The 24858-nt window shown below is 44.6% G+C and overlaps 1 protein-coding gene across 2 annotated transcripts in view; it reads right to left on the reverse strand.

Annotated features, from left to right (window-relative positions):
• Positions 1 to 23120, reverse strand: part of LRRC38 (leucine rich repeat containing 38) — a 56722-nt gene extending 33602 nt beyond the window's left edge. For both annotated transcript variants that reach the window (XR_014786069.1, XM_084822276.1), the window contains exon 1: positions 22362 to 23120. Coding sequence is in view for 1 of the 2 variants with exons in the window: in XM_084822276.1 (XP_084678402.1) it covers positions 22362 to 22989 (628 nt within the window). In the remaining variant the exon portion in view is untranslated. The remainder of the gene's footprint in view (positions 1 to 22361) is intronic.
• Positions 23121 to 24858: the final 1738 nt, after the last annotated feature.

Consider the following 24858-nt stretch of genomic DNA (forward strand, 5'->3'; position numbering starts at 1 on the left):
CTCTGAAACCTATTTGAAGGTGAGAACAGGTTAAAATTTTGCCTTTACAGATCTCATTCCAACACATAAAGGAGTCTTCCAAGGTTGCATCTTAGCACTATTTCTTTTCCATTTGAATATTAATGACGTGGTGGCATTTTTACATAACCAGGGTTATCATGTGCTCAAAATTTTGAACACAGAGGTAAATATGTTATTGTATGCTGATGACATGATTTTATTTTCAACATCTCAGGTGGGCCCAAGAAGACTCCTGTCCTGAGACAGATCAGTCTATATTGTAAAGAAAATGACCTACCCATCAACAATAAATCTAACGAGGTAGTATTTGGCAAAAAGAGAAAAATTCATAGGTGGTTTATTAATTCTAAGGGGTAAGAGCAGGTAAAACACTGTTATCTTGGTATTAATTGCTCAGCAATTAATCCTGGGGACTACAAATAAAGAAAAATGAATTGAACACCATTGCTAGCTTACAATCCTTGAACAGACTATTAAATCATAGTTATCCAGGTACATTAAGCCCACTTTTAAAAATCTTCAAAGCAAAAGTAATACCTATGCTAATTTATGGCACAGAAATTTGGGGATTTGCAAATCTTACAAAAATTGAAGGTGTTCAAAGTCGCTTTCTGGGTCTGAGTTTGGGGGTTTCTAAATCTAGCCCAGCATATTTAATTAGAGCCGAACTGGGTATCCAAAAGATCTCTGGAGTGATATATGTAAGGATGGTAAATTCTTGGTGCTGAAGAAGTAATTTAACAGAAGAAAGACTTGCTAAGATCTGTTTGGAGGAACAGAGATTATTTGTGCACGGAACGTTTTGGTTGCAAAAACTCTTTAATTTTTTCCCCAATTTTGGATTCTCTGGCCAGGCACCAAATCCATGGTTGAAAGCTAGCAGAAATATTTTTAAATGAAGAGTGCTTGTTGTTGTAGCACAAACTGATATAACTGCTCTTACATCATCAGAAATGGTTAGCTAGTACAAAAGAACTGCACCGATCCAAGAAATATTTGTCAGTTCCTCTGAAAATGGAAGATCAGGAAGCTTTTACACATCTAAGATATGAAAAAATGAATACTATGATGAAATAGGGGAGATTTCATGGTATGCCAGTAGAAGATAGGTTGTGTTTTTGTGGAGAACAAGTCCTAGAGGACTTGGCTCATTATGTACTTGGGTTGGGTGTAAATTATATAGCGACATAAGAGAAAGTTATTTAGAGTCTCTCTTAAAGAAAGTGAAATACAGGGGTGTAAAGGAGAAACTGAGTTATTTATTACAATCAACCAACCCATATGTGATACAGAGGGCTGTGGTATTTGTGGTGAAAGCCACTAGATGTAGAGCAAAGTTTTTGAACACTATAAATGTGAATTGTTATAAAGATATTAAAGTTCCTTTATGCTATATTATTGTTGCACACCCACCATATTTAATTTTAGTTAAAAGACTTGATAAGTAACAAAGACCTGATATGTATCTTATAGTTTTGTTGTTTTAACTTTATGTGCAATTTTTGATACTGTATAATAGCATTTCTTGCAATTATCTTTGGATTGAGCAATAAACATATTAATTGCTCACTAATGTGGTTTATTTAATTGAATGTCATATGCAATATGTAGGGAAAACTACATCGGACTTAAGAAAAAGATTTCATAACCACAAATCTGTGATTCTGACCAAAAAACTGGAGCAGCCTGTAGCAAGACATTTCAGTTCTCCTGCACACACGTCTCTCAGATTTACAGTTGCTTCCAACAGAACAAATAAAAGACAATAACATGCTTGACAAAAGGGAAAATGTCTGGATCTATAGACTGAGAACCCTTCGTCCCAATGGCATAAGCATTACTCCACTCATACCTCTGTTTTTTCTCTGAAAGAATGTTCATCTTCACGCATTCCAAACTGCTACTCCTGATCCCCATTTAACAGCACAGCTACTGATGAGGGTGGAAGCTGAAACTTTTAGCTTAAAATCTATATTTTTGAATACTCTGTTGTTAGTCTTTCTATCTTTCATATACATTTTACCGTAAGACTGACTACATCCACAGTGGATCCAGAGAGAGAGAGAGAGAGAGAGAGAGGTGGCTCTAGGAATTCATTTGAATTGAAGGGTGGTGTATCAAATCAAATAATAAATAAATCTGTAATGTAAAGGGAGGGGAGAAATGCGACTATAATGAAATGAGTGGCAAATGTATCCATGCAACAAATCCAGGATTACTTTTAGAAATATTTGCAGTGAGGTGTGGAGGTGTGAAAAGCAGACAAGAGCAAACCAGAAGAACTATAACAGAAGGGAATGGGTGGCAATGGTTCAACTCTGCTTTTGTATGAGGGATGGGAATTATGTGTGATCAGTTCACTGAGTCTGGTGGAAAATTTAAGCTCCTTGTGCCTCATTGTTGGTTTATCAGTTAACTAAATGTATAAATGCTTAAGACAGCTAACAATAAGAATACAGATAAAATACAAAATTATGATTAAAACTCATCAGTTAAAACGTGGTTAAAAACAAATCAATTAAAACACATCAGTAAGAAAGAAGTAAGCTGCACCCAACAGATGATCCAATTTCAGCAAACAAGTCAGCCTAAAAGCCAAATGCCTACTTGAATAAAAATGACTTTGTCCAGTAATGGAAGGACAACAGAGATGGAGCTGGCCTGGCCTCATTTGGCAGGGAGTTCCAGAGCCTGGGAGCAGCCACCGAAAAGGCCCTCTCTCACACTCCCACCAAGTGTGCCGCTGATCACAGCAGGACAGAGAGAAGCCCCTCTCCCAAGGATCCCCAAATTTGGGCAGGCTTCTATGAGAGAATGTAGTCTTTCAAACAGTCTGCTCTCAAAACATGTAGGGTTTTACAAGTCATAACCAGCACTTTGAATTATGCCTGGAAACAGCCTGTTAGCCAGCGAAACTGTTATAAGAAGGGGGGATCGTATGCTCCCTATAACCAGCCCTGGTGAACTGAACAATCTTACTGTGGCATTCTGGACAAATTGAAGTTGACAGGATGGAAATGCTACCTGTACAAAAATCCCGTCCCTGTTGAAGGCACTGCAGATCTGACCTCCATGGCATCTAGTTACCCCAATCCAAAGGCAGGATCCTGAAAATGTCTCCTACACAGAGAGAGAGAGACACACACACACACACGGGAGGTACAGATTGGGTGTAATCCATTCCATTTGTGATTTTCAGGTTGTCAGGTGCCTTTTGTTCCATTGCCTGCCCATCAACGGAATTGCATTTTTTTGTTTTCAAATTGCGCAAATTCACACGTGCAGACATCCACGGATTCCAACAAAATGCACAAATCCACTCCCCCAATGTGCATTTTCACATTTTAGCCTATGTGGGAAATACACATCTTCAGCCATTTTTTAAATGAGTATTCTTCTATAATGAATTTTGCGCAGAATTCCTGAAGGTTAGAAAAACACTCCAAAAGTCTGCAGAATACACCTGACATGGGAAAAGACAGTCCCCTGCGGAATCCATGGGTTATAGTCATAAAAATCCAAACTCATTTGGTTCTGTTGAGGATTTCATCGACATCCCTAATGCTCATGTGCGCACGCGCACGCACACGCACACACACACACACACACCAGATGTTCATCATATTAGGATAAAACTGTGCTGGTTTAACCTTTAAAGACTTAAAAGGTTTAGGACCAAATTATTTGATGTGTCTTCACCCACACTTTTCGATCCTCAGCAGAAGCCCTCTCACTTGCCCACCTCTGAGGGCAGTGAGGTTCACAAGTACAAGACAGAGGCCCTTTTCCACATTGGCCTCACACCTCTGGAATGGTTTGCTATTTGGAATCCATCACTTCCCACCCTTAGAGGCTTTTAGGAAAGCTCTGAAGCCCCATCTGTTTTCTTTGGCCTTTTTTTAATTGTGTTTTACTGGACTGTTGTTTTTTTAGCTGCAAATGCATGTTAGATTTTAGCACAGTCTGGGCTGGATGTTTGCCATTATTGCTGGAGTTTTATTGCTTTTATTCGTGCTGCTGTTTTATTACTGTATGGGCTTTTGCCCTTAAAAGTGGCCTCAAACTATTTTAAGTAAATAAAATAAATCAATTAATGAAATAAAACAGGTGCAAGCCCAGCAAAATGTGAGAAGAGCTGATGGCAGTATGTAACACAAGCAAGTAAGCCAAGCCGTATTACAATAGGGAAGCAAAACAGCAACAAATTAACAAGGTCATCACACCCAATGCGGACACAAATATTCTAGATCACTAGATCTAGAATTGGCTAGATCACTGGCCAACAATTCCTTCTCAGATTGTTTTCTCTTCAAGACCATTGCAGAGAGATGACCTCTTTGGGTGACCTTTCACTCCAGGCATTCCCTTTATCTTGAGACATCTCAGGCCCTGAGCTATGAAGCAAAGAAGAGTTCATTCGCCTCACCCTGGCTGCATATCCACAGTCTACGTCCAAATATACGGGATTTGGAAGGGATCAGAGATCAGGTGAGGTCAGGAGGCCACGTGCTTCTCTTGCTATTTTGAACACACTCTAGCCTTGTTGCCCACAGTTTACAAGCCAAATGCATTGCGCTGATTGCTTGCACGGTGGTTTTGCCTCCAGCGATATCTCCTTTCTTCCCCTGCTACTATTTGGAATGTCTTAGATGCAGTAATACATTGTGAGGGAGGCCTGAACAATGAGTGAGAGACGAAACAGCTCTCCAACCCCAGCTGCAGCTACCCACACAAGGAAGGGAGAAAGAACATCTCAGACCGGAGTGCCTGCAGAAGAGAACTTTCAGGGATGTTGGAGAAATCCACAATGGAACTGATGAGTTCAGATTTTCATGAACCTGACCCATGGATTGCACAGCAGACCAGCTTTCCCCATGTCTAAGTATGCTGGAGAGATGGACTAAAATGAGCTTGGATTTCTAAGAATCCAGCCTTCAGAATCCACTACGGAGCTACCCCTTCAGTACACGTGGAGTCCGGGAACTTTCTGATTTATTTTTTTTTTTTTACTTTCCCAAAATTTACAAATATATATATTCGTAGGAAAATATGCAATTTCTGCTGAGGAAATGTTGAATGGAATCAGGGACAATATGCTAAATGTTACATGATAAGGTAAATTATGTAAATATTTACATAATACTTATGTAATTATTTGTGCATATTTCTGCATGACAAAACAAATATTTGCATCCATCTGTGGGCAGATGATGGAACAAAAGGCACCTGACAATCTGCAAAACATAGACAGAATGGATTTTACACAGTCCGTACATCCCTACCTGTGTCACGTGGATTACATCACCTTGTGGACTGATTTTCTGACTTTCCTGAATTTGTGCAAATTTTGTCATAGAAAAATGTGCAAATTTTTAAAAAGCAGGCCAAAAATGTGCATTTCCCCCAAATTCAGGGAATTTGTGCATTTTCACATGTGCAGAATTGTGCAATTGCGAAATTGCACAATGTGAATGTGTGCAAATTCACGGAAATCCAATTCTGTCAATAGGCGGATGATGGAACGCAAGGTGCTTGACAATCCACAGACGGAACGGATTTTACACAATCCATACCTCCCTACTTTCCTAGAGGGTTGAAGTGACATCATCACATTTCTTCCTGAAAGAAAAGGGACAAACCAACCAACTTAGCACATGCACAGAAATGCTATAGTTTAGATGCAGCATGTGCATGCTCTGAACCTCACAATCTATTCCAAAATTAATGATCAACTTGTAAGACAACAATCCAAGCTCGATATAAAAGTAAGTGCTACAAATGCATGGGCTTTGACCACTGAGCCAACTAGTTATGTAACTCAGCAGCTTCAACAGTCACAGTCCTGGACTCAAGAGTAGGGTCTGAGGAGACTGAGTGGGCCAAGTGTTATCACTGGCTGAGAAATTGGAACAGGATCTTGACACTGAAGCTGAAGCTGGTAGTCAAGAGCCTGCAGAACCTGAGCAAGGATCTCCACAGACACCTTCCCCGAGGTCTGATTTGCCCAAGAAGTTGAGGACTGATGCTTCCACCATGATTTCCCAAGTTGGGAGGCCACAAAAAATAGGAGAAGCCTTTGGGATAGGTGGTTGGCCCTTTTAGAACTTGCCTTCTTTGGGGAAGGAGATGGAGCTTAGAAGAGATAGGCTTATAATACCTCACTTCCCCTCCAGCCTTCATCAGAACAAGAAACTCACTCTGAATTTTCCATGGTGCTGCCTTATGGGGACCTGCTACAGATGGATCAGAACAATGAGCCAGCTTAAATGAACGATGCCGTAAAAGATAAAGCGGTGTTCTGTTGCAAAGCAACGGTGGAAATCCACCCCATGGTTTCCTATCAGTTCTAGCATACTAGAATCTGGAGCAGTTCCAACCCAGGTTTTATTTAGGACTTGCACTCTCTCTCTAGAAACAAAGTCAGCCTGGCCAGGCAGCCATGAAAGATGCTGGTAGGCTTCTGATTAAATACTTGCTTGATACTACAGTTATTGTAATACAACCACACCCTGCTTAGATCAGTTCTTTGCATTTTCCTGGGGCCCTAAAGTATGTTACCCTTGGTTCCTTCTCCGTTTGTACACAACAAATCAATTCAGCGAGACATAGATTTGTAACCAAGGGCAATTCTAGACCTTGAGATGTGCATATTTATTTAAGCGTTTTGTAAGGTCACCATTTTAGCCCTTCTATGGACATGGCTTGAACAGCCGCAAGCATGACCTTGTTTACTAATGGCTAATGCATTTTTAACATTCCTTTTAATTAGAGTTTTAAGTAGTCCTTGAAATGTGACTGTGGTGTCTCCTTTCTGTCATCCTTGACCTCCTTTTACTTACCCCCTCCTCCTTTCAGTGTCTTGAGCGATTTTTTCCCCAGTAAAGCAAAAGGGTCTGTCGTGCTGCACAGCAGCTGAATCCATCAGACAGAAATGCTCTACACCTGCCCATCCAAGGATGGGCTTATTTGGTCACAGTTAGGGATGTACAGACTGTGGAGAATCCGTCCCATCTGTGTTTCACAGATTGTCAGGTGCCTTTTGTTCCGTCGTCGTTCAGAGGCGGATGTGAATTTTTTTTCGTCATGCCGAAAAATACACAAATAATTACATAAGAGGGTTTGTGACAATGTACATAATTTACCTTAGTATTTTATTTATTTATTTATTTATTAAATTTATTAATCGCCCATCTGACTGGTCACCCAGCCACTCTGGGCGATGTACAACCCACCATAAACAATTTAAAACAATAAAATTTTACCATAAAATTTTTTTAAAAAAAATACCCTAACCCACCCCAAATGCCTGCCTGAACAACCACGTTTTTAATGCACGACGGAAGCTCATTAAAGAGGGGGCATGATGGAGTTCCCTAGGGAGGGAGTTCCACAGAGTGGGGGCCACCACAGAGAAGGCCCTCTCCCTCGTCCCCACCAGTCTAGCTGTCCTGGCTGATGTAACATTCAGTATATTGTCCCCCATTCCATTCAACTTTTCCTCAGCAGAAACATGCGCACTATTTTCCTGCGAATAAAGATGTGTAAATTTCGGGGAAGTAACAAAAAACATCTGGAAGTCTACAGACTCCACGAGGCCTGGGGGGGTCGCTTCGCAGCAGATCCCACAGGTTGGATTCCTAGAAACCTGACCTCATTTTAGTCCATCTTGAATTTCTCCAGCACCCCTAGTTACAGTGCTAATGCTTACTCCAAGTCAAAACAAAACAAAACAGAAGGTCCCAAACCAAGGTTGAGCTCAAGCGAAATTCAGTGACTTTGATACCTTAGGCAAATATATAAAGCATAAGCATTGACAGAAGTTCAGGCTGAAGTCAAGGTCAACAAGGAAGCAGTTGTGCAAACACAGCAACATTTCATGGATGGAAAAAGGGACACTTGGGGGATCGCCTTTCTCCCAGTGTGAATGGGATCCACCTGGATGCCCTTATAGTGTGGCTGAAAAGCTCACCTCCTTGTCAGAAGTTTCCCCCTACAGAGCTTCGCCTCCTGGCAGCAACACAGCAAGGCTGTCGGAAAGCACTTTTGATGCTGAGGGGCAGGAAATCCCGCATGAAAATAACCAAGCTGAAACAGATTGCTGGCATTTTTCGTGCTGCCAGACATCCGGCTCTCAGCTGTTGCTCTTCTTTCGGGAACTGTGCATATGCAGAGGAACAAACAGCTTCACATCGGGATGGATCTGTATGCACCAAAAAGATGTCAAGGTTTGTTCGTTGTTTTAAAGAAATTACATTCACATCCTATATTATCCAGGGAAGCATAATAATCTTCTCGCCGCATGAAATGTAATTGCATTTGCTGTGGGGATGTAGGGGCTGTGTAAAATCCACTCCGTCTGTGTTTCGTGGATTGTCAAGAGCCTTTTGTTCCATCCTCCACTCACAGATAGATTAAAAAAAAAAAAAAAACCTGGCATGCAGAAAAATATGCAAATAATTACGTAAGAGGTTTCGTAACAATTTACATAATTTACCTTCACACGTAAAGTTTAGTGTATTCTCGCCCATTCCATTCAACTTTTCCTCAGCAGAAACTTGCGTATTTTCTTCTGAATACAGATGCATCAATTTCAGGAAAGTAAAAAAAATAAAAATAAAAATCTGAAAGTCCACAGACTCTGTGCGGCCTGAGGGGGTTGTTCCCCAGCAGATTCCTCAGGTTAAATTTTTAGAAATCCAAGCTTGTTTTAGTCCATTGCAAATTTCTCCAGCATCCCTAATTTGCTGTACCCTTGAGACCACAGGCTGGCAACATATAGGCCTCCCACACCCCTGGAGTCCCTAATGTGGCCCGCCATGTGGCCCGCCTAATGAGCCCCCAAGTTCCACCCCACCTGCAGGCTAGGAATTTATGAGAATTTCATAGAAATCATAAGAACATATCCTGTTCTCATGACCACACATATCCTGTTCTCGTGTTCACACAAGCAGAACTGTTTGGGGGGCAGGTCAGATAGAAATGTTAACGAGTTCCCAAATTTGTGATCATGTTCAAAAAATGTGTATTGTTTTTTTTAAATGCACACTCTGAAATACTCATTTTTTTCCAATAAAAACCCTTTTCACACTTTAGTCCAGGCGGGGGGGCGGGGGGAGCTGCACGCTTTTGAAAAATGTGCACAGACATGCGCACTTCTCCCGTTCGGACGAGCAGAAAAACAGATCGAAAGCAAAAATGAGAGCGAGCTGAAATTAGCTTTGAAGTGATTTGGGGGAGAATTCAGGCGAGCTCGAAAACGGCTCGTTGTCGCGTCTCTGCTGCAAACTTGCCCTTGAGCTGTTTGCCTGGCTACGGAGAGCAGGGTTGTGGAAGGGAGGAGGTGCGGGAACGATGCTTCCCACCTCCCATCCGCACCAGCTGAATGGCACTCTGACCAATTAGCTGGAGGGGAAAAGGAAGGGGAGGGGAGAAAGCCACATGGGGGGAGCCATCCCCATATGGCTTCCTCCCCATTTAAATCAAGCACTTCCCCTGCCCACTGATTGGTGCTTTGGAAACTGTCAGCTGAGCATAGAGGAGGGGAATGTACTATGGGATCACAGCACATGGGAACGTTTAATGTTCCCCATTGCTGCACACTGAGATTGGGGGGGCGGGCGTGTGTGTGAGGTGGGTAGAAGGCTCTGTGTTTTGGTTTGAGAAGGGGGAGATGAGGGGAAGAGCCGTGTGTGTGTCGTGCACGTGCGAGGGAGAGAGGAGAGGAGAGGAGAGGAGAGGAGAGGAGAGGAGAGGAGAGGAGAGAGGAGGGCACTAGTAGCAGCCTCCCTGTTATCACAACCTACTGTGAAACCAGGCAGAGACAATCCCCAGTACCTGTCAGAATTGGATCATCCTTTCCCTTCACGATCAACACCACAACAAAGCCTCAGGCTAATATGACTTTATTTTGCAAGAGCCTAGTCTCTGTACAAATACAGATTCCAGGAAAACTCTCAAGCTGCCTCTAGGCTCTAAACTACTAATCAACAATCTCTAAGCAGAGGAGATGAACTAGAGGGAGAGAAGTTGCGGGCAGTTTGAATATGAACCTCCTGGCCAAGCTAGCTTAGGTTGGCGCCCTCCTACGTTGGCTTCCAGAGTGACTATCCAGGTGGAGCGTCTGACCCCTGCCCCTAACTTTTCCCTCCTGGCTTTGCGTCATGCCCTAATGTCTTTCAAGTCACGCCCCTCTTCCTCCTCCTCCTCAGAAACTTGCGTTCTCACAGGGAAGGGGGGGGCAGGGACTCAGTCTGGGCCATCAGTTAGTCCAGGTCTTGAGAGGACTCTCTTCCAGTGTTTTGTCTCACTAGGGAGGGTCCCTCCCCTGGCCTCTGATCTAGCTGCTTCTCCAACTCCGATTCAGAATCGGAGCTGTCAGACATCTCAAGGTGCTTAGACTCATCCCTGACAGTACCTTGGCAATCCAAATCTTGAACATGCCCTAAATCAGATCCTTCTAACTCTGAATCAGATTCTTTGTCAGACACCATGGCATGGGGGGGCATGACAGTCACACCCACCAATGGCATGTGGCCCTTGACGCAATGCACATTGCTAAAAGCTTACCTGCCCCTGCCTTGAGACCCCAACCACACTTTCTCCCTTCTTTTTATCTCTCCCATTTGGATTGTAAGAACGTTGAGGCAGAGAGCCAGAACGGAGCATGGCTAATCTAACTGGCTTGTTGCAGGAGGATCAGGACAGAGGAAAGGGAGTGCTGCACCTTGAAATTCATGTGTGATGCTCCTTACAGAAAAGTGCCCTGCATGAACAAAGCAGTGCAAACACGATAAGCGGGAACCACACACTTGTTTCCTGTTGCCTCCACAAGTTTGAATGATAGACTTGAAATGATTAGAGTCATTTTGGGGCACCATGCAGATCCAATGACCCAGCCACTGCCAGGAACAATGACCGCTCTTCCCTGCGGCACGACACAAAGCCAGAGACTTGGCTGGCACTGGCCAGAACTGCTGCTCCTCCTAGCACCAGCCAACTCCATTTCTCCTGCCTCTCTCGGCACGGAGGATGCTGAAACAGGGCGGGGCACCATTGTCAGTGGGTGTGACCACACCCACTCATGGCATCCAGCCAAGGAAGGCCTGGTGGGGGGCAATTCTCCCCCCCCGACCATGAAAGTGTTCTGCACCACTGGACTAGACTAATAGACCCTTCTTGCCATCCTGCCACCATCACAGGCACGTCTGCTGGGAACACGGGAGAGGGCCTTCTCGGTGGCTGCCCCAAGGCTCTGGAACTCCCTTCCCAGGGAGGCGAGAGTGGCACCTTCCTTGATTTGTTTTCACAGGCGTGTAAAAAAAGTTTCTTGTTCCAGCAGGCCTTTGGGGATAGCGAGTCTGGACCAGTGAGAATACGATGGATGGATACTATATTTCTTGTTGTCTTTTGATGTTTTGATATTTTATACAATTGTAATATTGATGATTTAATTATATTTTTAACTTTTGTATACTTCTGTTTATGCTTCTGTTTATAGGTTTTAATTGTACAAGTTTTAATATGGCAAAGCCGCCTTGTGTCCCACTATTGGGAAAAAGGTGGGATATAAATAAATGCAACAACAACAACAAACCAGTTTCTCCTAAAATCTCAGCTGGAAGAGAACTTTGCAGACCATAATGCTTTCCTCATATTTGTGGCAAACATTCCAAGCTGCTAAATTAATATCCCCAAGTCACAAAATACCAATTGCAAAGACATCACTAAATTGTTGTGAACTGCCCAGAGAGTTTCAGCTATGGGGCGGTATAGAAATGTAATAAATAAATAAATAAACAAACAAATGTGGGGTGGGGGGCGCAGGGAGAGGAAAAGGAGATCCAGGTCTCCTGGTTTTGGCATCAGCCACAGCACTTTCCGAAAGCTAATTCCAGCATAAGCTCAGCCCATAACTTTTACAAACTCAGAAAACTGGGGGCCACATTCAGAGTGGAAGGGGCTTACTTGTATTTTCAAATACTTCACAAATCTGGAAGAAGAGGGAATGGCGCATCATTGTGGTGTGCATGGCTTTATTGTTGTTTTCTTGAATTGCCAAGGGTGGAACAAGAAGTGGGTGGGCTGATATCAAGGGAGGGGAAATGTAGAAGTCAGAGATCAAGAGAACTTTTCCAAAGGGTCAAGTCAGTTGGGCAAAGGAACTCATTCCAATGAAGATAGCATTGCTGGAATAAATTAAACGAGGTCAGATAAACATCATAAGGTTAGAAAGATGGTTTCAGTATCGCTGGGCCTACTGAAGGGAAATAGAAGACCAAGAGTAGCGGAACCCTCCTGTTTTCCTCTGTGGACCAGTCATGCAGATACGTGCAAAACAAGTTAGTACCTAACTAGGAACCGATTCTGAGCTGACCAGCACCATAATAAAAATTAGAGCTGTACGCAAATGAACGCCCTTGAAATTCTCCAGCCTATTTGTGGGCAGAGAAACTGGGGGATATTTTCACCAAATTTCTCCAGTGGGAGGAGAAATTCTCCAGCGATTTCCACAGGTCAGGCTCACCATGAGCAAAGGTCGTAGCACAGCTTCTTTCTGTAGCACAGAAAATTTTGGGAAGTTCTGCACAGTGGCCTTTTATTTCTAAGGAGGAGGGGTAAGAAAAGGAAAAAAAAATCTCTGGACTTTTCTGAGAAAAATGTATTCTGAGAAATTTTGGCTCAAATAAGTTGTAATTCTTATGGGCTAAATTCGAGACGGACTAAAATGAGCTCGGATTTCTAAGAATCCGACCTGCAGAATCCACTGCGGAGTGACCCTTTCAGGCTGCACGGAGTCTGTGGACGTTTGGATGATTTTTTTTAACTTTCCCAAAATTAATGCGATGTCAGGATTGATTCTGAGTGCAGGGAGATAGCAACTCAGATTCGGAAAAGGAACAGCCAGAACTGGGGGATGCATTTTCCCAAGCCAGTTCAGATATGGGTAGGTGTGCTTCTCAGGCTACTAACTCCCAGGTGGCCAGGCCTGAAGCCCCCCCTTGCCCCCATCTGTGAGAAGCCAGGAGGAGGAAGAGGAGGAGGAGGAAGAGAGTGGGGGCTGTGACTAAGAGATGCTAGACTACGGCACAGAGCTAAGAGGGAAACGTCAGGGGTGGAGTTCAGACGGTCAACCCCGTTAGCGATGTGTGAGAGGCAAAGTAGGGAACCATCACTAGAAGGGCGGGACATCCTTCCCTAAGTTAGTCTAGCCAGCAAGTCTCACTTCAAACTGCAGGCAACGTTGTGTTCCCATTTGGATCCCCTGGAGGCATTCCTTTGTAGCCTGAGAGTCTTCGAGGATTCGCATCTGTAAAGAACTTGTAGATAATGAATTCAAGGCCTAAGACTGAAGCTTCTCTATTTGTGTGTGTGAGTGCATCAGGAAAGAGGGGGCCCAAGGGAAACGTAACACGCATATCAGTTCCTAGGAAAATATGTAAGTTTCCCCTGAGGAAATGTTGAATGGAATGGGGGACAATACACTAAATGTTACGTACTAAGGTAAATTATGTAAATACTTACATAAATACTTGCATAATTATTTGCATATTTTTCAACACAACAAAACAAAAAAATTGCATCCGTCTGCGGGCAGACAACAGAACAAAAGGCACCTGACAGTCTGCGAAACACAGACGGTGTGGATTTTACACAGCCTGTACATCCCTAGGTGTGGATATATCTTGTTTCTAATGCAGGTGCAGAGAGATTACTGTACAATGAAAGGCAGGACACTCACACACACGCCTCAGCCACCTCATAAGTAAGGTAAGCACAAGAACCCCAAACCCAAGCCATGAGAATTTCTCCAAAAATTTCTCCTCCTTTGAATTTCTTTCTGAAAGCAATTTCTTCTCTATTAAATTGAATAAGAATGGTCGTAAATACCGTCGAAGACATTTTCGGCACAGAACATGCAGGCACACTGCATGACAAGAAGCAGTCATGCTTCTTGTGGATTAACAGAGTGGTATGGTCCATGGGGTCACGAAGAGTCGGACACGACTTAACGACTGAACAACAACAATTCTTCATTCAATGAATTGATTTTTCATGTTAGCATAGCTCTCTGAAGCTTTTTCTTTTATGAATGGTGGATAGGATTCATCCACATGGAGGGAATTCTAGCCCAGTTTGGACATAATGCAAATCCATACTTCAGCACTATGGGAATGAACCTGGATGAGCTTTGGGCTCATGGGCCCCTCCCCATCTATTAGTAAGGCTGAAAGCAGGAGACTGAAATATCCACTTCCATTTTTAAACAAACCATGGTTTGTTGCTAGATGAGAAAAGGTCAACAGTGTTTGCTTTAAACAGAAGTGTAGCAAAAGGAAACAAGATCTAACCATGGTTTATGATCCTGGCTGATTCTAACAAACCATCATTTAGACTAACCAGAATTACCAGTTCAGACATAACAAGAAACTCTTGTCTGAACTGGGTCAATGTGTTTATGGTCATCTGAATAGCTCTGAAGTTTCAGAGTGTGGGTGGGAAAAGCTGCTTTCATCTCTTACCTCTCACCAACGGTTTTGTCACATATGCTCCAGTTTTGATTTCCAGGGTTGCATACAAAGGAAGAAGTGTTGTAATAACAGGTGACTTCAGTCACCCTCCCACAATTTGGGTAAATGCACGTTCTGATCATGACAACGAGGTTCAATTTCTAAATACCCTGAACAATTGTGCCCTAGATGACTTATCATGGAACCATCCAGAGGTGAAGCAAACCTGAGCTTAATCCTAAGTAGCACCTAGGATGTAGTGCAAGATGGAAATGTTGCTAAACCAACTGGAAACAGCAACCACAGTGCTGTCAAATGTAATTTATATGTTGGTGGAAATTGCCAAAGAAGTCCAACACAGTCACATTGGACTATAACTGAAGAAGCTTCTCTAAAACAAGGGGACCAGTAAAAAGGAAATGGAAAGGAAAAGCTGAGAGGGTCAAATCTCTCCAGAATTCTTTGCAGGGTTACTCAAAACCAGAAAAACAGAAGTGGAGTTAGAATATATACCACAAGTTAGGAAAGGTACCGCCAAGTCCAAGAGGTCACCAGCATGTTTAAGTACCAGTGTTACCAAAGCTATTAGAGAAATGAAGGCTTCCTTCAGAAAATGGAAGTCTTGCCCAAATGAGAAGAAAAATACATCAGAAACAGGACAACAGCTAGGAAGATGATTGAACTACTGGATGACAAGGGGGTTAAAGGAGAACTAAAGGAAGATAAGGAGATTTCAGAGAAGCAGAATTGATTATTTGCGTCTGTTCTCCTTGCAGAAGATATAAGGCAGATACACATGCCTGAACTGGCATTTTCAGGAAGGGAGTCTGCAAGACTGAGGCAAACAGTGGTGACAATAGATGAAACTAGGACACCAGGTCTACTCCATTATTTCTCTACAGGTAGACCCATCCTCCAGACTTCTTGCAGAACCTTTCATCTGTCCACTGTCCGCTCTCTCATGCACTCAGCAAACATCCACCTTCCCAGCATTAATCCTCCCTCTTTGGGTTGCTCATTTTGTTGGATGATCTTCTAACAAAAACATATAACAAGTCCTTAAGATTAGCCTGTTCCAGAGAATTGGAAAGTGCCAGTGTAATGCCAAATTATAAGGAAAAATTTCTAGGGGTATCCATGAAATGTGTGATCAAAGTCGGCAGAGTTTCAAGTTTGTGATGCAATTTGTCAAACAAAACATATGATCGAAAAATGCATACATTTGAAAGATGTGTGCATTTTTCAAAAGTGCATTTTTTCATGCACGGACTTTATCGACTGGAGAAAAATGTGTACATTCCAAGAATGCACAAGATTTGGTGATTTTATTGTATTTTATTGTATATTCTTGATCTTAGAGTCGGGATTTCAGTGTTGTTTATGTGGCACACCATGTTTTCTATAGGTTGTTAGCTGCCCACAGCTCTTTGTGAAAAAACAAACAGAACGTGCATGAAAATACACCTAATTTTTCCAAAAAAAAACCACACCCCAAAACAAAACACCAAAGCTCGCAATTTGATATGGTCACAAGTCAGAAAACTCTCCAAGGTGGAATTTGGAAAACCTCACAAGCTTGAGTTTTCCTTGTACACACATTTTTAACCACAAGATGCAGTGATGATGGCTGCCAATTTGGATGGCTTTAAAATGGAATTATTCATGGAGGATGCAGCTATCAATGGTTACTAGTCACAGTGGCTATATATTACATCCAGTATCAGAGGTAGGATGCTTCTTGATGCCAGTTGCCGGAGAAGATGAATGGGAGGATGCTATTGCATTCATATTCTGCTTGTGGGCTTCTCACCAGCATCTGGTTGGCTGCTATAGGAACTGAACGCTGGACTATATAGGCCTTTTGATCTGATCCAGCAGGGCTCTTCTTATGTTCTTATGTAAATGAACAATATTCTACCCCTAAGCTGTTTATACAATATTAGATGGAAGCTGAGCATACATTTTTAGAAACAAATTGATTTGGTGGGGTAGAAAGGAATACTTACTTAAACTCGAGCTGTGCGCAAACGGCCTCTCAAAATTATCCAGCTTATTTGTGGACAGAGAAACGGGGGGGGGGGAGGATTTCACTGGATTTCTCCTAGGGGAGGAGAAATTCTCCAACAGTTTCTCACAGATGGGGCTCTCTATGGGCAGTGGTTGTAGCATGGTCCCCCCCCCAGGGGGGGTTGGTTCACTGCAGTGCTTCTATAGGTAGCATCAGCATGAATTGCCAGGTCGAGGCTCCCACTTTTCTGAGGCAGAGTTCTGAATTTCTTTGGGTGGCATTTTTGAGTTTATGTAAGCACTGTGAGGTAAGGATGGACGAGCCCGTCTCCGTCCCAGGCAGGGGGAGCTCGACAAGCTACCCCCCGTCCCCGCAGCTCGTGCTGCCTGGGCCGGCTTGGCAAGCTACTTTGCTCGCCCCACCTGCCCGTGAGCTGCACAAGCCACCCCTCTTCCTCGCGCCAGCTGCCAAGGGCCAGCACAGGGAAGGAGGGCCCTCGGTGACCAGCCCCCAGCCTCTCACTCTGCCCTCCTCTAGATGAAGCTGGGGTGCTGCTGTCGCCCTTCTTCCTCGCACTGGCTGTCAAGGGCCAGCATAGTGGAGGGCTCTCGGCGGCCAGCCCCCCGGCTCTCGCCCTGGTCTCCATCAGGTGTGAACAGGGAGCAGAGGATAGGTGCCTCCTTTTTCCCTCCATCCCCACCTGCTACAGCAGGGGTGGCTGGGGACAAGCTGGTCATTTTCCATAAGGCCAGGAAACCTTACAGAAAATGACCAGCCTCTCCCATGCCCACGCCTCTGTAGCAAGGACGGGGAAGGAGGAGAGGCACTGCCTTCTCCCTGCTGAGGGAGCAGGCACCCGAGCTCTTGTCCGACTCAGCACGCCTCAAGTCGGGAAAGAGCTCAGCTCCACAAACTGGTGTCTGGGGGGCTGAGCCAGCAACTTCTCACTGGGCTTCGAGCCCCAACCGGGTGCTCACATGACTCCTACTGTGAGGTGGCCAAGGGAGCTGTGTGTGTTTTCTCTCTCCATTACCCATCTTCCCAAGGCTCTTCAGCCTCCCAGGCCACCTGCACGTCTTGGACTGAAAAAGCCCCATGGGAGGAATGGCCTCATGACATCTTCCTCATGATGGCTTTAACTGAAGTGGGGGAAGCCAGGGAGGCTACAGGCTGCCACAGAGATTACTGTAGTCAGAACAGTCACACACACTCCTCAGCCACCTCAAAAGTAAGGGAAGCACAAGAACCTCAAACCTAACCAATGAGAATTTCTCAAAAAAAATATTCTCCTTTGAGTTTCTTTTCAAAAACAATTTATTTTCTATCAGATTGAATGGGAATGGGTAAACAAAATGTGGGAGAAATTTTCAGCACAGCACTAACTTAAACTGGTGAAAATATCCACTCCTTACCGACCTGGAAGCCCAGGGTTGCCTTGTGTTTACCAATATTCAGGAGTGTGTCTGCCCATCAGTAAAACACCACACCAAAAGAATCTTGATGCAGTCATATGTACAGACTTGGGGGGGGGGGAGTTTAATCAATGCATATGTGCATATCAGTAACAGAGGTCAGGGCAAAACCAGCAAACGAACTGACAGAACAGAAAGTTGTGTCAAACTTCACATGCTCTAATTCTGCAATTAATATTAGAAATGCTCCTTGTTAAGCCAGAATGCTGGAGGTATGGAATTTGGGACAGAGTGAACCAGAGATAAAATAACAGAATGGGATAGCAGAGTGAACCAGAGATAAAATAACAGAATGGTATGGTCTCCTCTCGTTTAGACTACTGTAATGCGCTCTACGTGGGGTTACCCTTGAAGACGGTTCGGAAACTGCAGCTGGTACAGAACGCGGCGGCTCGCCTGATTAAAGGCAGCCGCCGGCGAGATCACATCACTCCAGTGCTGAAGGAGTTGCACTGGTTACCAGTTATTTTCCGGGCCAAATTCAAGGTGTTGGTTTTGACCTTTAAAACCCTATATGGTTCCGGCCCAGCCTATCTTAAGGAGCGCCTCCAGCAACACCAGACAGGCCGCTTAACAAGATCAGCTTCGGATGGCCTTCTCTCTGTCCCATCAGCCAGGACAGCTAGACTGGTGGGGACGAGGGAGAGGGCCTTCTCTGTGGTGGCCCCCACTCTGTGGAACTCCCTCCCTAGGGAACTCCGTCATGCCCCCTCTTTAATGAGCTTCCGTCGTGCATTAAAAACGTGGTTGTTCAGGCAGGCATTTGGGGTGGGTTAGGGTATTTTTTTAAAAAAAAAATTATGGTAAAATTTTATTGTTTTAAATTGTTTATGGTGGGTTGTACATCGCCCAGAGTGGCTGGGTGACCAGTCAGATGGGCGATTAATAAATTTAATAAATAAATAAATAAATAAATAGCAGGAGTCATTTTTTATCCACAGTTTCATTGAATGACCCTGCTTTCGTCTGTGTGTGTGTGTGTGGGGGGGGGGGTAGCTGTTTGAGAAGAAGGGAATCTTTCCAAACCACTTGCAATTTTAGCTCCCCCAACCCACTCCAACTAAGGTACACAAAACATTTTGCAGGCAGACAAAAAGTAGTGGATAAGTCACTGGTCCCATATCAGAGGAAACAGCATAAATAAAAGTTGGGTGGTATTTAGGTGCCACTCACAAATGGGTACATATGTGGATATCTGGTCTGCCTTTCTTGAAGTTTATGTATAATTTCTTTTATTTTCTAGAAAGCTGTATTATACACACACACACACACACACACTTCATTTAACTGAAATGTATACATTAAATCATGTCAACCTACTTTTTTTTCTTTTATGGTTTTGTTTTGCTTTGTGTTGAGATTTGCAATGGAAAATTAAATACGAAGTAAGTAAAGGAATATGTTAATATACGGAAAGAAATGAACCAAGCCAGAACATACAGTATGAGCGATGAAATCTCCTAAGATGACAAATAGCTTGTCCCTTGGGCATGAAGGCAAAGCTACTTGAAGGATCTCATAAGAAAAAAACAAAACACTGTGCTTCTAACAAAAGCCCACCTCATATCTGGGGTACTTTTGTTTAGTCTGCCATTCAATGTTATGCCCCTAGGATTGTAAATGTTTTGGATTGACTCTTTTCACCTCTTAATCTTTTCATCTCTATGCCCGGAAGCTTCTCGTTGACCCAAACGACACTTTAGATTAACTGTAAATGAAATTAAAATGCTTTATTTTGTTTAATTTAAATTGCAGCCATCAGGACCAAGGCAGATGAGAAGGGGGTTAACCCTTCCTTGCCCTGCCACAGTCTCAATAAAAATCAACCTCCGGACACTGGCATTAGCCCCTAGAAGGAGGCTTACATTGACACCAGACTGGTTGTTCCTTCCTGGGGCTAATAACATGTTGCACTCTCTCTCTCTCTCTCTCTCTCTCTCTCTGAGTGTGTGTGTGTGTGTGTATGTGTGTGTGTGTGTGTATGTGTGTGTGATTGAGAGAGAAAGAGAGAGAGACAGACAGACAGACAGACAGACAAGAATGTGGCAAGGGAAGAAGGATTAAACCATCTTCTTTGTGAGCATGGTCCTGATCCTGATGCACCCAACCCCAGTGACAGAAACTTAAAATGTACAAATGAAATGTATTAATTGCATGCAATGTGCAATGTGGGTCATGCACTCTTGGGAGTAATTCTCACTGTTACCAAGAAGAGCTTCCTTAGCCAATTCCTCCGGACTTGTTCACTTCATCAACCTTGTCATTATCACAGGAGGCCAGGGAAAAGTCTGGGATTTCCAGTGAAACTGACAAGGCTGTGTGCGTAAATCCTGATCAATTTCACTGGAATATTTTTTTTCATCATCCGTGCGCATGGCAATGTTTTAATGTGCAAACATCGATGAGACCTGGAGAATTAGAAAAGGCGCCCCGTGACCTTCTCAGATTCACCAGTGCATGGAGAGGAAGGAGGCTGAAGAAATTGGCAGTTGGACAGGTAATCAATCCAGAAAGTGTGTGTGTGTGTGTGTGTGTGTGTGTTGTAGTGGCAAGAGTGTTGGACTAGGAGCCGGGAGAGCCGGGTTCTAGTCCCCACTCGGCCATGGAAGCTCACTGGGTGACTTTGGGCCAGTCACAGACTCTCAGCCCAACCCACCTCACAGGGTTGTTGTTGTGAGGATAAAATGGAGGAGGAGGAGGATAATGTAAGCCGCCTTGGGTTCCTTGCAAGAGGAAAAAAAGGTGGGGTATAAATGCAATAAATAAATGAATAAATAAATAAACAAGGATGTCATGATGGGAGGCACAGGACAGAATGGCCTACCATATGAGTTGGTAAGTTAAAGTGGCCACATTCTCTTTCCTTAGCCCCCCCCCCCAATTGTGTGGTAATTTCCCCGCTTTTGTTCGGTCCCCCCCCCCCCCTATTCTGAAAGGTTGAAATGTCACTCCTGAGGCTTAGTTACTGCCTGTAAGGGGTTTAAACTGCAATGGGCTGGTAGGTTTGGTATTTTTGATCCTGTCCCTTTTGCATTTGGTCCTGCCCCCCACTGGAATGCCCCCCCCCCAGCCTATGCAATACACAGCAGGGCCTAAATACGAGCTCTTAACGTATAGAAGAAGGAGTCTATATGGGAGCACACGTGGTCAGAGAAGGAACAAACATAATACGAGGTACTCCGGCAATGCTTTGCTAAAGGCTTCCTAAGGGCCTGGGGGTGGGGGAGGCAACATGCTGTGGAAAGGCTCTGCCCTCCATCAGCTGATGTAAAGTGGCAGAAGGATTTGGTGTAGAGATGTGCAGACTGCTGAACTGCATGCGTACGCGCGTGCACACACGCACGCACTTGAGAAATTTCACTAACGTCAACATTACTTTGATTCAGCTTGGAATTCTTACAGATCTTTCACTGGAGCAGCAACCCCGCAAACAGATTTATGTATTTATTTGGTCTCCGGTCTTGCTGCAGGCAAAATTCAAGGGACAACTCGAGTCAATTTCTTGCCTTCCACTCCACTCCCTGTGCCCAAGTGGGCAATCCAGATGGAGGCTCTTGTTGACAGGAAATGGAGGTTCTTTACTGCACATGCCTATAAACCCCCACAAGCTATGCACCCCACTCCCAACCCCCTACACACACACACGCACGCACACTCCCATTTCTCTTGCCTACAATAATCAATTTGCTCTTCACTGGCAAAGCAGCCCTGAGCACACAATTCCAAATCCCACAGAATTGCAAACGAAACAAAAAAGTGAATAAACACAAGCCCATCAAGGCACCTACATCACACAACATCACATGATTTTTTTTTTGCAAAATCCATGTTGGCTGTAAAAGCTGGACTTTGTGGGAACAGCGAATTTGTAATGAATGAACACACACACACACGCGCGCACACACACCCCTCCGTGAGCCTCACTACGTGAACTGAAGCAGTTCCACAATTGTGTACTCCTGACACATTGTCACAAACCATTCAGTACAGAGCGGGGTGATTACCGGCGAAAATCCTCCCTGTTTATGTACACAGCCTGCAAGATGCTCCATGCTGGGCTAGCCTTTTTTGACAAGGTTCCCTGCCTCGCTGGGTAAGAGCCGTAAAGCTTTCACTATTAGGGATTCTAACTGCATTGCCAATGGAAGGGTGCTTGTTTCCGGGCAGAGGAGCTCCCCGTGAACCTGCCTTTGGCTCAAAAAGGCAATTCCAACGTGACTGAACACCATTTATTTGCTCTACGCAGGCTGGGACCATCTGTCCACGAGGAACAGCGTGTACGCAGACAGGAAGAGAGAGAGAGAGAGAAAGAAGGCAAGCTGCTGGGTGTCCTCGAGAGGTTTAAAACTTTACCTTTCTGAAGCTTGGGAGCATTTTCCTCGAGCCAGCTGAAAAGGCTAGCAAAGTCACAGTCGCAAAGCCAAGGGTTGCCCTCTAAGCGGACGGACCGTAGGTTGGGCAGCGTTTCCAGGGCGGCCACGTTCAGCCCCTCCAAGTTGTTGTCGTTCAGCTCCAGCACCTGAAGCTGCTCCAGGCTTTCGAAGGCGGCCTCGTCCACCTCCGCCAAGTTGTTGTTCCCGAGGCTCAGCTTGATCAACTTCTCCGCCGACTTGAAGACGCCGGCCTCGAGCTGCGTTAGGTTGTTGTAGCTCAGGTCTAAGTAGACCAGCTTGCTGGAGCTGCTGAAGGCGCCGTCCTCCAGGGTGGCAATGGAGTTGTTCCTGAAGTCCAAGTAGACCAGGTCGCTGTAGAAGATAAAGAAATCAGCAGGGATCTCCTGGATGTTGTTGTCAGAGATGAGGAGCTTCCGTACATCCAACGGGAACGGGCTGGGGACGCGGGGAAGCCCTTGATCCCGGCAGTCAATGGTGTGGTAGTCCAGGCAGTTACAGACGGCAGGACACAGGTGCCCTAAGGGTAAGAAGAGAAAGCAGAGAAAGAGCAAAGGAGGTAGGCAGCATTGAGGGAAACATGGCCACATCGTCAGAATTCAGCAAGCCAGGAGACGGGCCGCTGCAGCTAGGAGAAAGGCATTTTGTTCCACAGCAGTAGCTGGTGCTTGTTTGCGACGGAGCGTGTGCATGCTTGGAAGTGTGTTGTTTTATCCAAGAGATCACATACCGCAGATCAGATGCCAGCAGCCTGAAGAGGAGGCGGGGAAGGGAGAGTGACTAGCAAGGGAGAGAGGGAGGGAGATAAAGGAGAGGATTTATGCAGGCGGTGGATGAGAATACTGTGGAACGGAGTGGAGAGAGAGGTGGCCACTGGATGAGCCTCTTAAGAGTCCAGCTCTAAAGGAAATAAGAGTTTGCTGCCAGAAAGGGCCCTGCCAGTGACAGGGTTTCACCCCTCCACATGGGAGTGGATAATGGAACAGAGGCTGATTGCAGTGTTGTTTCATTTATCTTGCACATGCATTGGCTAATGCTTTAAGTGAACAGGCAAAGTAAGGCAGAGAACAGGATTGGGGCAGCCTTGCTCTCTCCGTCTCTGTTTTATATATAGTGGGCTGAGGGGGAAGTTTAATTAGGGCCCACCGATGTTTCAATCGCCTTTGGAAACGGGAGCAAAAAAACACAGCTTCCCTTTCTCATAAAGAACGACCGTCACATGTCGCTGTTAACGCTGAGCTAGACTACTGCAACAGTCATAGTAGGGGGCTGTTCTTGAAGACTGTTCCAAACCTAACACAGACTGTGGTGACCCATCTCCCAGCAAGGGTGGGTCACTGGGAGCCTGGTGGACGTTTTCAATACATGAGGCTTAAATCGCCTTTCGTCTCCTCTCACACCATTCACGTGAATCTTGTTGGCAAGAAGACGCTGTTGCTCCCCGGGTTCTGAATTACTTGTTCTGGTTTCTGAAGTGGAACCAATGCATTGGGAGTTCTGCATGGTTCCATTTATTTTATTTCCGTGTTTTGTACGGAGTACTGGGCACACACTGTTTGCTGCAGCTTTCTGCTCCTTCATGTCCTTTGCAGCTCCCCCTCCCACAATGCCACTGCTAAACATCCGCACTGATAAAACACCACCCAAAATTAAATTTAAAAATGGATGTGATTGTATGTATGGTCATGTCAAGATTCTTTGTGTGTGGTGTTGTTGGTTTTTTTACCAATGAGCAAGAGAACGCGTGTGCACCATGCAAAAGACAGACACGTTGGCAACACAGAGGGGGAAACCATGCAAATGAACTAAAGGTGCAATCCTATGCATGTTTAGACAGAAAAACTCCCTGCATTCCCTACAACTCCCAGCATTCCCCAGCCCCCTATTCCTTCTCCTTGTTGTCACTGCCTGCTTGCATGCCTTCTCTGAGCATGCAAGCAGGAACTACAGGGAGCAGGTAGAAGGATTACCTTCCTTTCCCCTCAGTTGTGCAGCTTGGCTCTGGAAGGAGAAGGCAAGTGAGTGGACAGAAGAGGGGGGCCCATTGTGTGCATTTCGCCTAAGCCCCCTCCCCCAAACCTAGACCCAGCACCGAGCACTATAAAGGGAAAAAGAACGTTGCATTCAGTCATCCATGGGCCAAAAGGGACCTGCAAGTCCAATTCTACTTTCCCACCTTGCAAAGGTGTTGGATACAAAAAGACGGCGTGTAATTAGTTTCCTGTTTGCTGTGACATACGGTGGCATGTAACTTCAGATGCTGGCTAAGTGCAGAGCTAAAGTTTCAAAGGGAATTAAGGTAATGGATCGTTACTGGGGACACTGCTTGGTTGTCAAATAGTGCAGCTGAACCCAAGAGTCCCCATATCAGTTCCATTATAATACTTTTGCCAAGCCTCGGGGAGCTCATTTAAAGCAGTCTTTGTCTTTTTCTTTTTTCTTTTGAGGGTACCACATTC

Source organism: Heloderma suspectum, chromosome 15 (genome assembly GCF_057233095.1).
Source record: "Heloderma suspectum isolate Gila_16-S chromosome 15, 16-S_ref, whole genome shotgun sequence".
Lineage (NCBI taxonomy): Eukaryota > Metazoa > Chordata > Lepidosauria > Squamata > Helodermatidae > Heloderma > Heloderma suspectum.